At 41.1% G+C, this 14,909-nt stretch overlaps 1 protein-coding gene across 5 annotated transcripts in view; it reads left to right on the forward strand.

Annotated features, from left to right (window-relative positions):
- SFMBT2 (Scm like with four mbt domains 2) overlaps positions 1 to 14,909 on the forward strand; it is a 1,092,424-nt gene that overhangs the window by 1,047,212 nt on the left and 30,303 nt on the right. For all 5 annotated transcript variants that reach the window (XM_078677113.1, XM_078677108.1, XM_078677111.1 and 2 more), the window contains 2 exons: positions 7,175 to 7,423; positions 12,597 to 12,725. In XM_078677113.1, coding sequence (XP_078533239.1) covers positions 7,175 to 7,423; positions 12,597 to 12,725 — 378 coding nt within the window. The remainder of the gene's footprint in view (positions 1 to 7,174; positions 7,424 to 12,596; positions 12,726 to 14,909) is intronic.

Genomic DNA, 14,909 nt, shown 5'->3' on the forward strand with positions numbered 1-14,909 from the left:
GCCCTGCCCTGATTACACTTCAAAGGAACATGCCTACAGCAGACACAAAGTAGCCTGACACCAGGCCGGCCCTTGCCTTTGTCCCCTTAGGCAGGTTGGGGCCAAGCCCAGGGAAAGGCAAACAATTGGCCTGAACTACTTAGAGGGTAGGCCAGAGATTGCACCCCCTCACACACACAAGCTTGCACTGGGTACAAAAGTCTCATCCTCAGAACTAGAATCAGAACCTTCCTGGAGCTGTGGAAGACTCAGAAGAAGGAATACCCTTCTCTCCATAGAACAAAGACTGCACATGCTTGCCTTGAACCCAGAATTCCAGAAGTAACTCCAAGAATCTGTTGGATGACCTACTATTTGAGCTACAGGGACACAACTGGCACACAGAAGCCTTCCCTGCAACTGCTCAGCTGACCAGCACCAACTGAACCTGCCTCTGCTGGAGTGAGGTCTGACCCCCAAGTCTTATCTCCTCAAGTCCTGGACTCTTGGCTGGTCTCAGAGTGTACTCCAACCTGCAAAGAGCAAGAATTGGGCTCCAGATGAAAGTCTAGAGATTCTGTGCCCTCTGTATCAGAAACTACAGCTCATGTCTACTGCCAATGCGATGATTCAAATGTGACATGCTCTTCGCGTTACCAATGACCTCCTGCATTTTCCGCCAACTTGAAGCTCTGATCGCACCCAGCTCTTCTCGTTGACAACAATCTTCTCACAGCCTCTGCCAATGTGAAGCTCTGACTAAGGCTCCTCACGTGGGACTGGACTGAATGAGAAGGTAAACTTCCATTGGGATGAACCTGATCCATGTGCACTACCCATCCTCCATCACAGTCAGCATGAACTTTTGACTTTGACTCGGTCCAGGGTGACCAGATAACCATGATCGGCGTTTTGTGCTTCTTGGTGATTTTTATTTACTAGAAACTTAAAAATGCAATAATCCAGTTCAACTTATTGTGTGTTTGTCATTTTGGTGTCATTTTATGTCTTAAAATGTACTCTCTTTTTCTAAATTAGTTTGGGATTTTTCTTGAGTCATATTTTCACTCTATTACTGTTTGAGTGCTGCAGAAATACTTAACAAATTGCCTCTAAGTTAAGCCTGTCTGCTTTGTGTCAAGCTGCTAGAGAGTTAAGCACAGGTTTATTTTGTGACTTTTGTTATTTACCTTGACAAGGACTGTGTTTATTCTTTGAGTGGGGCTCTCACCCCTCTTAACTAATTACCCGATGTCTTGCACTTAGTGTTCCAGGTACTGTAATATGGCTCAAAGAAGAAGCAGGCTTTTGAATGCTCGTGTATGTTGGATTTTGTTTCTTAGCTTGCTCTGCTATAAGAATGCAGTGGTGATGGCACATTTCCAACTGCCCACCTAGCCATACAGTTGAATCATTGGAGTTGACAGAGTGTGCTCTAGGCCAAGGTGGCAGAATGACTTTTTTTCTATTGCCTGAACCATGGTTGCCCTCAGGAGTGTGGCAAGATCTGATGGTGTGTGAAAGAACTGCCATCAATGCCTACCACAGAAAAACTTAAGGTTGGAATTTTGGTAGGGCCACAAACATATACTGAAAGTATAAAGTTAAGAATGCTTGGGTGGTGTTACACAGTGCACAATAGTTATGAGGCAGAGTCTAGTGACACAGCAGTGAGCACAAGGTTCTCCTATGAACTTTTCATAAACATTGGGTAGTCTTACACTGAGAACAGCCATATGTTCTTAGGCAATGCTGTGGCTGGTTCACCTACTTGTAAGCGGTCATGATGTGGACATTATTGGGCAGCATGGGAAATTAAATATTGAAAACTCCCACCAAATTGGGAGGAAGCTGGTGAATGTTTACCAACCTTCAACCTCAGTGTGGAGGTCAGAAGAAGCTTCAACAGGGAATGCAGGCTTGTAATGACCTTATTCTGAGAGAGGATGTAAGCCCGATTCACGAACTTCGCGTCAAATAGAAATGACATGTAATGTAGTAAAGCTGCACCCCGACCTTTTTTCCTCAGAATATTTCACCTACTCAGAGCAGTGGGAATGGGTGGGTGTGAAATGGCCTCAAAATGAGAACTAGCATCATATGCAGTTGACTAATATTTTCTCCAGCAAAATGTAATACATGTTACTCTGTTGTAGACATCAAAGGTCTTGTAATTCATCATTCAGTACTGGAGAGCATGTGCGTTGGGATGCTGAATTTTAGAGAAAGACTTTTTGGAATTATTATTATCATCATCAGCCAGAGCATTTAACACTGTAGTTTTCTGTTTCTAATTTTATGATACGGACATAGTAATAGAGGTGTCATCATTGAGGGCTTAAACCGAACCAATGTACCAGCTTATTTTAATAAGTGTTATGGTAGCCCACGAAATGTTGCTAGATGATTAATATAAACATAGGTTTTGAAAATGTCTTTGGGTTACAGTTATTTGAATTTCATGCCTGCTATCGAGGCCAGTTTGTTAATTACATATCATTCATAGCAAAGTTTAAAAAGATCTAAAATGGCAGGAGAAAGTGGCATAAATATTATGTGGCATATATATTATGCAGCCTGAAGCTATATTCTTATTGAAGAAATAGTCATTTTGTCAAATTTTATCACGTTTTGAGCATCTTTCGAAGAAATTATAAGGTTGGCATCAGAACTGATACCCTTCATACCGTTGATATATATCACATTTATCATAGGATGGCATTGAAACTATGATCAGGGTAGTTTGTCACTTTTCGCTAGCTGCCCTTACGATATGTCATGCTGCAAAAATCATATTCAAACAGAAGAGAGAGGTCCAGCCCTGCATTTATGTTTTTTCATATTGATTTATTTATTGATTTATAAAGTTTTATATATATCGCAAACATGACCGATTGTTCTCATGTTGGATCTGGTTGGTCTACATTCTTAAATTGTCATGGTCCAAGGGCAATGCTCATTGTAAAGTTCTTGCCAGTTCAGATTCAGATTCAAAATTCTTCATTCGGTATAAACAGGTTGACCATTAAAAGCAGTTATGCAATATCAGTATTAATAATATAAACAAGATAAAATAAAGAATTCCAACAGTTAAAAAAAACATATATATATGCATTTAAAAAAAACAAAAAACTATTATTCTATTCTCAGTCCTTCATTATAACAATAATAATTCAAAACAAACATCAATCCTGCAGACATTCTAGATAGCTGTAACATTTTAAGAATGACTTACATCACACTTAGTTCAAGTTCAGAAGATTTAGAGAACCCCTCTTTTCTGTTGATTCCCAGAGGAATATATCTATTAAAAGTGCTTAAATGTGAATACTCCATATTGGCTAGATGATGATACCTTTTCTAATATTTACTTGACTGTTCTTTTCCAGCTACATGCAGACGACAATGGCTCCTAAATCCCTAGTCCCCATTTGTTTTTCTGAGGTAGGCTTTCGGAGGAGTAGTTGCCCGAATCGTGTATTTTGGGACAGAAATTGGACTGAAGCTGGGGCTCTATCGTGTGGCACTGACTGGTCGCATGCTCTGATCAATGGATAATGAGAATATCGAAAAACTTGGCCCTGTGCATTGTTCAATGTCATTTGAGTGATACATGGCATGTATGAGCTGATAAAGCTTGGGCTTTGTGCTTCAGAACCTCATTGCATTTTGCTGTAGTGTGATTTATTGGCCGTTTTTATAAATCGAGTTGCTCTTTGTAAACACAAGGACACTGTGGGATATCAAGCATGGTGACTGGAGGTGTTCATCATCATTATTGTAAATCCATTTGAATATATAAATGCAACAAAAAAAATGCAATAATTCATCTCCAAGCCTATTTAACTTCAGATGTGTTAACAGTAATTCCAGGTGTTTTGGACTCGCTTATTTCATATTGAGTTTCTGAAACCTTTCAGACACTCACCCCTAGTCAGAGATCTGCGTTGAATCCATCATCGTTCTTTAGCTCACTTTGCCAACCCTGAACATTTTCAGCACTCCGTCCATCATCTCCTTGTGTTTACTTTGTTTGCCCTAAGATGGCAGGGTATGCCTAGACGTAGGTCCCTTGCTCACTTTGCCATTGGATTTAAGCTAGCCTGGCTGATGAGGGCTGTTAGCCCGAAACCGGTCTCAGGATGCTTGTTTCCGGTCCAGGGAAGACATGGCTTGGCAGTTCGGGCTGAACTGTTCCCATGAGGCACTGGGTCAAGACTGATTTGCATATAGCTGTGTCTGAACTGGAGGACCCTTATGGTTACCAGCCCTTAGAAGACCCTGAGGACATCAGGTATGAGGATATGGCAAATGCTAGTAGTCTGGACACCTCATTAGACACTGGCCTGGTCTCTCCTTCTACCGTGGCTATGGGGCAAGGTACCTCGTTTACTATTGTGTTGAGGAAGGCAGCTGAGGTCCTGGACCTTCAATTGCCCCTAGTGGCAGTCAAGACAAATGTCTTGATGGAAGTTCTTCAACTGTGAGTCACCACATCTAAACCACTTCTCCCTTACAATGAAGCCCTCACTGACGTCATGCTTAGGGTGTGGTTCAAACCCTGCACAGGGGCTCTTGCCCACCGGGCAATTATCTACCATCACTGACCCTTCCCAGGTACCGCAGTTTCCTCATTCAGCACCCCACCCCGGAAAGCTCCAGGCTTTCACTTCCAAAATCAACCTTGGCACCTTCCCTACAGTTGGAACCCAAGAGGCTGGATACCTTCAGGAAGAGGACGTTCTCTTCTGCCGGGTTGGATACGACAGACTTGCTGGGAAAAGAGATTTACTTGTTGGTGGCCCTTACTCGCCACGCCTGGTTGTGAATCACTGGCTTTTCAGGTGATGTCCAGGCCTTCCTCATGGACATGCCATTTGATGGCTCCCATTTGTTTGGCAGGAAGGTGGGCTCTGGATCGCTTTAAAGAAAGCAGGGCTACAGCCAGGTCTTTAGGCCTTTCTATGGCCCCTCGCCAGCCCCAGTCCGATTTCCTCCCCTTTCATGGAAGGGATTTTTAACCATTTCTCTACTCTCCCAGCCACCCCGGCGAGCAGGTTTCACAACCTTATTGTGGCAGAGGACATGCTCCCCATAGACCATGTGGGACAGGGTAGCTAGAAGTTGGGCCAGTCCCTCGTCTCCCCACACGTGCAGCCTCCAAACCCCTTTAGTTTGCCCTCCAACCATCATGGACATCCAGGGAGGGGGCAGGATCCACCAACATCTGCACCACTGGAGGTCAGTATCGTCTGACTGTTGGGTTTTTCAGATCGTCTAAAAGGGATACCCTCCCCTTTGTGACCACCCCTTCTAACAGGCTGATGGAGAACCATCTCTCCTTACTCTGTCAGGAAGTGTTGGCTCTCTTGGTGAAAGGAGCCATAGAGAGAGGGTGCAGACATCAGAATTAGGTGGTGGTTGCTGTTCCTGCTACTTTCTGGTGCCGATGAAAGACAGAGGCCTCTGTCCTATACTAGACCTGTGCCTTCTCTTCTCTTCCTCAAGTAGGAGAATTGCAAAACCCGTATGATCGCTCATGTTTGGTCTTCCCTGGACCCAGGAGACTGGATTGTACTGTTGAACTTGCAACACACATATTTTCACATCCCCTTCCAGCCTGCGCACAGACTCTACCTGTGGTTCACAGTGGGCCAAGAACACTTTCAGTTTTCCGGTGTCCCATTTGGCCTTACCAGCTCCCGTCAAGTCTTCACCAAGGTGATGGCGGTGGTTGCAGTACAAGCAGAGAACAAGAGGGCCAGTCTTTCCTAATCTCAATGATTGGCTGTTGAAGGCAAGCTCACCCAAAGCAGGGTTGTATGACAGAATCCTGCATGCATTTGCCCCGCATGCCTTAACAATGCAGTCACTACCCTGACTGCGACAATACCGTGTGTTACTTTACCATGCAAGTTGTTAACAACAACTTGCCTTAGGGGGGCGCAGGCCTTTAAACTAGTAGAAATTACTATTCTGACTCCAATCTAAGCAACAGTAGGGAAGGTGTTGGACTTAAAATCCAACATCAGTCCAACAACGTGCCCCCTAGAGCAATTTGTTTTAATAACTTTTAGGTTAAAGAAATGTGTGGTAACTCCACAGTCAGGGCAGTGGCTGTGTTGTAAAGGCAGGTCATTGTTCTGACTGCAGGGGAAAGGATGTTCCCCCAAGGCAGTCTCACACCCCAAACTACAGTGGACCTCCTGCACTCGCCGGGGTACACTCTCAACATGCCAAAGTCACACCCTCCTCCTCAGATGCTCCCCTTCGTCTGAGCTGTTCTGAAAACAGTGCAGTTTGGGGCCTGTCCTTCCAAGTGGTGAGTCTGGGATATACAAGCTATAATACTGATGTTTAAGTCTCTATCCTGGATTTGGGGAGACTGATTCTAAGGCTGCTGGGACTCAAGGCCTTCTGCATCCTACTTGTAACACATGCCCACGGCATATGCGGGCTCTACAATGGGACCTGAAGATCCAGTGGGCACAGCATCAGGGGATTCTCTCCAACATGGTCCAATTATAGTGTAAAGGGTTATCTCTTTTTAGGATCCTAGCTTAGCACACCAGTTGTCATAGTTCCTCATGGTTCCACACTTCCGGTCTGGAGAGTCACAAAAAGAAACTGACGTCAAAACGCTGGGGTGGTGTCAAAATATATATATTCCGGCGCAAAGGACACCAATGATGGCACGCAGAGTCGAACAATGCCACCATCAACCGGCACACACAGGTATTGCTCGTTAAAAAATTCCAGATACAGTCTGACCCCTGGGGAATATTCTAAGGCAAGGAATCTGCAGCTAGATAGTCTCTACAAGATGAGGAGTTACCAAAGGTAAGTAACTTGTTCATTCGACATGCATACTAGCTCAGTCAAATATATGCACACCTATTGTTTCAATAGACATTTGACATGATTCAAATAATGACCAATTTGAAAGATAGAAGAGACAGAAATTGCAGTCAAGTGTGAAACCTATTGACATGCCATAGTAATGCCATCCGCATGGTCATAAGATGTTCTCAGTGAAGGGTTGTGTTCTGGGTAGGTATGTAGATTTTTACTAATGATATAAGTTGACTGTTAATAATCTTTCCGACAGAAGGCAAGATATTTTGAACAAAAGCTTCTGTTTGTAAATCAACCAACAAACATTTTTCTTACATTCTTTACAAAAACAAAAACAAAGGAGAGTGATGGTGAGGACCTAGAGGGGATGGAAGAAGAGTCCGGGAGTGAAGAAACTAGCTCTGAGCTGCGTGAAGACCAGACTGACACATCCTCTGCAGATATACCACCTATGAGACCAAGAAGAACAGTCACCATACAGGGCAGTAGAGAGTCTCTTCGACACCCAGCTGCAAAGAAGGATACGAGAGAGCGGAGAACACGAGCTTTCTCCCATATTGAGAGAGAAAAGCAGAATTCCAGCAAGAGTGTGAGTACAAGATGGAACTTAGTTCAAACCCAGTCACTGGTTATCGAGAAAATTCATGAAAACCCATATGATTGTGAATTATTTAATTAAACGCATCCCTTCGTTTTGAGATAATTTCCTTTTTGTCTTTGATGTGTGATGATCCATGTCTTAAAGCAGTGGTACTCCATGTACGGCCCATGGCCTGCCAGTGGTACGTCAGACATTTCCTTTTGGCCCACAAACCATTCTCTAGGACCCTTGGCAAACTGAGACTTGCAGCTGAGAAAGCTGCCCGAGTTCCATTTTTTTGTTAATTCTGAAGGTTAACAAACACTGTGTACTCAGTCTGCGTTTTGTTGCTCTAGTAATTTCAGCCTGTTGTATGAGTAGGGCTTCCCTGCTCATACAACAAGCTGAAATTCCTCTAAAAGAAGAGTTCAAAATCTGCAAAGCAAACAAAACAATATTACAATAAGAAAACAATATTACAATAAGAAAACAATATTGTAAGGGTATTTTGTGTTCTCCTTATAACGGGGCGTGTTCCACAAGATCAATGGCAGACGAAGTGGATTTAAAACAATGGCAAATTTTTTTTACCGAAAGGCTCTCACTTGGTCTTTTTTCCATTAGATGTATTAATGGAGCCAAAAAAAATAGTACAATGCAGAAAATCAATTGTATGCTCTAGATACATAAATTGTTTAAAGAAACAATACACGATTCAGATTAAAATGACTAAATCCAAGAACTAGGTCATTTAAAATAAGTAACAAATGCTCTGCCCAAGAAAAAATAACAGTGTGAGAGAGAGAACTCGTAAATAGTGCACTTGTCCAACAAGTTTGACATAAAGTTAAAATAAGCCAACAGTGCAACCGTGCCAAGTGAGCCTGCAGTCAGTAGAGCTCCAAAGCAATACTAAAGTGATTATGCAAAATATTCACTAAAATGAAGTGGTCTAGCAAAAATAGCTCCTAATGAAAAAAGCAGCACAGACCAACAGAGCAGAATGAAAGCCCAGATACAAAAAGAACTCCACCAGAGTCTATGCATACTGTCGATACACGTTTTACAAAACAAATTGTGGCAATTTTAAATTCATATTATTTAGTCAGCACTAGATTTATTAAACAAGATCTTACAAAAAAAAGAAACAATTCTATTGATTTCCACCCGGACATATATATCATTAAAATACAAAACACATTATTAACTACTGTGCAATCATTCATTACTATCTATCTTTCCACCAAGTTAAATTAACATTGCATGAATTAATTTATTTCACATTGTGACACCATTCTTCCTGCATGCGTCATGGTGAAAGAAACTTCACATAATAGGAAATAGAAATATTCACTTCTGCTAACATGCTACAGCCTTGAAAGGTTATATCGAATTACCTAAGAAAAGATACAGTGGTGAGCAAGACCAGCAGATGGAAATTCACAATATTTTTCGGTTTTACAGAAAGATAAACTTGTGCACATTTATGTTGTACACATTATTTTAAGACCTACAGTTAGCAACGCAAAATTAATGTTGTTTACATTTTTAAATTGTAAATTAGCTTTTTCACTATCAGCAAGGTGGCCATGGTCGTAGGCTAAGACAATGGAAGTATATGAATGGGTGTGGGAACTTGGTTCAAAAGTACAATGAGGCAGGATCAGTGAGTGTGGGAGGGGAGTCAGACAGGTAGCTAAAAAGAATAGAATATTCTGCAACTATTTTGCTGGTATTTCACCTGCATGTCACTGAATATAAAATGTACTTCACACACCCTAAATAAAAAAGGAATGCAAGTTAAACAAAACTGTGGAAATGTACTCTTTTGGTAGAAGCTCTATTGGTTCCTGTGATCACTACAGGATTCAGATTTCTGTGTGTAACAGGAGAATCACCGCCTAGAAAACAGGTTGGTGCATGGGCAAAAAGTGATGAGTATTTGCAGTTCTATAAGGTCCCATCCTGTGACAGTAAGATCTGTGCATATGTAATTCATTAGTATGTAGGGGAGGAGGGGTGAAACTTGCGTAATTTGCTGTTGCACAATTATGTGAAATTACAACATAATTATGCATAAATATGTGAAATGCTTCTTGCACTCAAAAAATTACCCGAATAATGTATGTATGTTCAGCCGCGGCCCGTGGAGGGAGTCACGGTGGGGCAGGGAGGCGGGGAGAGGAAGGGGCAGGGTGCTAAAAACCGGCATATGGATAATTGCAGGAAATAAACAATTTAATTAATGAAACGTTGCCGCGGCTGTGTACGTAATGTAGTTTCGAGTTGATTTATGGATGCTCGCATTCAAAACACTACTGCTTGCTTTCAGATTTGTGTTTTTTGCACTAAAAAATTACCCGAACGGTCTGCTCGGGTAAAATAAATTCTACCTGAAATGTTTGCTTACCACACACATTAAAACATTACTACTCATGTTCGGATTTGTACTTTCACACTGAAAATTAACCCGTACAGTCTGCTAGGGTAAAAAAAATCTAACATAAATGCTTGTTGACTGCCAGCATTAAAAGAACTGCAACTCATATTCAAAACACTGCCACTCACACTCAAAAAGAACCTGAATGTACACCTTACGTTACAATTTCTCCCCAAAGAGGAGTCTCATTAGGTAGCATGGCATAACGGTGTAATCTCTGTAATTTTACCTTTATCTTGTTAAATGAAATTACCATAATCACACCTGCATAATTAAAATTTCCCCTAAACCAAGTCATTAGTTAAAAAAATGTACAACACACACAACCACACAGTATACCATAAGCTACACAATTGAAAAATGTATGTGCTACACACAGTATTAAATATTCTGCTGAAAAATTTGCAAAAAATTTTGAGAGGCATTTTTCTACTAATTTTTTGAAACTGTCTTATTTTATTCTGTCCTCAAAAAATCCTCCACCCAACCCCCTCCTGTCTCCCTCAAAAAGCAGCAGCATTGGTATGGCCAATTAGACATGTAGAAGAAAATGTTTTGAGTACCATGTCTTAAATTAATAGTGTACTCCAAGAAAATGCATCTTTTGTTAAAAAATTATTGTTTGTACAAACCACACTCCCATACCTTTCGGGGGTAACAAAAATGAAATCTACAAGAAGGATTTTAGCGTCTAGTTTATCATTTCCCTTCAACTATTTTGTGATGTACATGTGACTATTTCACAATGAGAGTTCTTGCTTACATACACCACACCACTTTTTTGAGGATCTAGTAAACTGAGGTCACCTCCAGCTAAATTCATCAACAGTTAAAGGACAAAGAAGGACTAAGGGGCTGCTTTAGAGTTTGGCAGAGAGGGTGCTCCATCACTGCGGTAATGGAGTACCTTCACCACCAGATTCACAGTCTGCCCGCCTGATTTAGAGTCAGGCCTACTATGGCTGTATCGCTGACCTACTCCTCCAATGGCACGACTGAGTACTCTCCGTTGGAGGTTAGCCATTCCACCACCTGCCCACCCAGTGATCAGATGGCTTTCTTTTTTGCTTTCCTTTACTGCCAGGTAAAACCTAAGGTGGAAGGAAAGTTAGAAAAAAAAATACCACCACACCATGCAAAAAATATGATGTGGGGTTCATTAGTTTTTCATTTTTCAAAAAACAAACTCCCACTTTTTAGAGTATGCTTTTAGTATTTAAAAAAGCGGTGGAAACATTGGATGGACAGCCGTCCTGTTTGGCAGATCCATCTGTCAAAACTTTATAGCATTTATAGGAACCGCAGTGACATTGGTTCCTGTCAACGTTAAGAGTGTTCCACAAGACTGTCAGTTAACACTATATTTGCAAGGGGAGGTCCTTCAGGATAGTAGGGACAATGTCTTCCTCCATCCCCCCGAAATAGCCGTCATCCACCAAAGTCTAAATTATCAGTCAATGGGCTAATGTATATCAGACATAATAAATTCATATGCAACAATCCTTCCCAGCATACTGTTGCAGTTGCCTCTGATAATTCGAATCATCATAGTTTGACACTAAGTATTTCAAGATTCAAATGAAACTATCAAAATAAAATTGTCCTTCCTGTGATGGTTTGGAATGAAAATTAAGCATGTGTGAAATGTTTGTTCCACTGACACTATCTTGCATAATTCCCATTTCACATTGCTTGGTTTTTGTGCACATATGACCGATTTCAGTAGAACATATCTGCCAGAATGTCTGACAATTTCTCCTCACATCAGTTTTGTGCAAGTATTCCCTTATTGAGAAACGTTACTCTAGATATTGGCATTTATTTTGTGTAATGCATGCAAATGTAAGAAATAACCCATATTTCTCACACCCTTAATTAAGTTACACTTACAAGAAACTTTTTACTACTTTTTTAGGCATCATTTTATCAGATCCGTTTTAACTCGTAGGTTTGACTACTTGCTTATCTTTCCTGAAAATAATATCTGTGGGAAATGTCTAAATCATTGTTGCTTGCTTAGAAACTCTGTAGTCAGGACCTCCCAAGGACTTCCATTAAAGGTTAATCTGTGAACATTAAAACACAACCTAGTCTAACATAAGATGAATTTGAGAGTTACTACTTTACTGTTTCTGTAACCCCAAGTCCTCCTCTCTAGGGTAAGGTGGTTTACTTTCAATGGGGGATTTTAGGAACTGGCTCTCAACATTAAATGAAATAAAACATTGTGTTCACCAACGCTGCTTCAAAGAGTGCCTGGTCTCATCATTCTGAACTTTCTAGTACAAGGGTTACACACTTCGTCCTAGATATTTAGAATAATGTATTATAGCCGAAGATCCCTCCTTCATCAAAACGTGTTTTCTCCGCCTTATATAAAGTTTGGTGTCTGTGATACTCCATCACAAACGTGGGTTCTTCTGGGAGTCTCTATGCTCAAATGTTGCAACAATGACTGAGCAGAGATAACACATCACTAATTCTGAATATTAAAAAACATTTTTTAATTATGAGCAATGTAAATAAGGTGACACGCTGTTCCCTTACTGAATTAAAGGGACGTTTGCAGAGCAAAGATAATGTTATGATTTCAGCTTATTGTGCATAAATGTAAACCAAATTATTCCTTGCTAGAGCTGCATTGAAACTGCGCCCTGGTGGTAAGAGGATTTCCATGTTGTTGGTAGATCGTTCAGACTTTTTTCAACCAGATTTCACTTCCCACATATTCTTTTGTAATAGGAACCGAAAGCAGAAGAGGAGGAAAGACTTGTTCTGGAAAGCAACCCACTGGAGTGGAGTGTGAGTGATGTCGTCAGGTTTATTAAGGCAACCGACTGTGCTCCTCTTGCAAAAATATTTCAGGAGCAGGTAACTATCATTGCCATTGTTGTTTCCCTCTGTGTAATGTTAAGTATTAGTAAAATAAAAGTAGGTCTTATGTTCTCATGGTGATCTGTAGTGAAGAGGCTATAAGAGGATATTAAAATCAAATGCCATATGTTTCTCTAAAAAAGGGGTATGAATGCTGATGAATTTGAAGCAGAAGCATAATATGAAGTGAGTGATCTGAACTTCTACATTAAATTACCAAGAAGCTGATTGCTGTACAGCAAACATGGTTTCATGTGCTTAGAAAGAGTCAAAGTTGTTTAGTGGTGGTGAGGTGACTTTCAGAGTAAACACCATCTCTAAGGGATTTCAATATGTTTCGTACAATACATTTTCAGAAGTCAATGTCATCTTTCCTATCGTCCCAAGATCTATTCACAAAATTTGAGTGAATATGTGTCCCTTTATCCTGACCGTAATCATTTCCTATTCAGAGAACATTGCTATTGTATTTATATAGCATAGCAAGTGCTCTATGGCACCCACTGATGGTATCCATATTTCATTGAAAGGGCTTGCATCATATGATGAAAGGTGGAAAAGAGAATGCCTATTACTTACCGGTAATCTTCATTACTCCGGGTCCCGTTGTCCTCGTCTCCTTGATAGAGCGCGCAGGTCACCCGACTATAATTTTACCATATGCACATTGGGCCCATAAATTTCAATACACCATATTTATTAATCGGGTAACCTTGCACTCTACTACCAGTAACCCTGTTTTCTTCCTATTGTATTTTCCAGTGTACCCGACTTACCAATCCACCGCTGCGGGTACCTATGACCACAATGGATCAGGGAGCTAGCTGTAAAAGAAAGGCAGACACCAAAATACAAAATACCTTTTCTATATTTTGCACTCATATAATAACCACAAACTCAGAAAGTTTTAGAAAATCTTTATCTAAAGTTCATCGTTTTCAGAAAGCATAAGGTTTACAGCAATTAGACTGTCAATAACTAGTATTATAAAGAGCACGTATCCATATAGGAAGTAAATTAGACCAACCATTTAGGAATCTAAGGGAAGGTAAGAACAGGGAAAATGCTAGTAAGAATTTTTCAGGAATTTTAGACTAGACGTGGGGTGACTAAAGGACGGGGAAAATAAGGAACATGCTAGAATGTCACAGTTGGTATACCCTTCAAAAGCGGGCAAAGCACAAGAATTTAGTCAGTCTATGGAAACTCGAGGGTAACATGTAACTAGGGGAAGGTAAAAAGTGGAACACGCTAATATTCCGGAACAATCATTTCATTTAGCTAAAGGAAGGTAAAGAAAAGGAACATCTATATTTCATAAGCTGTATGCAGGAACGTACTTAAAGGATAGGGAAAAATTGGAACATGCTAGTATAACAACTATAAGGTATGACTTTTTCATTTACCAGTGCAAAGAAAGCATGGAAAATCAATATGCAAGAGTACGTCTTTATTAAAGCAAAGAAAAGAATGAAGGATGCATAATAGATTCCTAGCACTATATTTACCTAGAACGGTGTGAAGACCAACCCTGGCCACGGGTCAGTTAAGGACAAGAGAAACCCCAAGGAAGGACAGTCGCCAGTAGGCCAGCAGGTGCAGAATGGACACCCCAGGACAGGACAGGAAAACCAGATTAGGATCAGGACAGGACCATCAAGGAAAGACCAGCACCCGCAGTTCAGTAGCAACGCCTGCGCTACACCCTCTCTGCAGATATCAGTCAGAGCCCCGATTGGGTTATCGAATTCCCCAGCAAAGTGCTCCGCCAGCACTTAAGGTTCTTAAAACCCAGCTTGGGTCTGTGGAAATTTCGGACAGAGTGCTCCGCAGCTCTCTGTATCAGTCACCTATTGAGTGCGTTGGGTCAGTGACAGGTCAGCTATTCGGACAAGTCGGACAATTTCTCTAGCTAAACCTAGGCTAGTTATACTGTTTTTGGGTCAGTGTACCACCCCCCAAATGTTGCAAGTGTAAGAATCCCCAATTTCGATTGGTCCTCAGGTAAGACAGGTCAACACACCAACCAGGATTGACTTCTACAAGCCCCAATTTGCATCTTTTGGGACCGCCTATTGAATTTGGGGTTCCCAGGCTATGTGCTCTTCTCCTAACAATAAAGAATACAATTTAATATGCAATTGTTACAAGTGCAGTACAGTTCAGCTTCGTCCTGTTGGG

The sequence above is a fragment of the Lissotriton helveticus genome, chromosome 1_1 (genome assembly GCF_964261635.1).
Source record: "Lissotriton helveticus chromosome 1_1, aLisHel1.1, whole genome shotgun sequence".
Classification (NCBI taxonomy): Eukaryota; Metazoa; Chordata; class Amphibia; order Caudata; family Salamandridae; genus Lissotriton; species Lissotriton helveticus.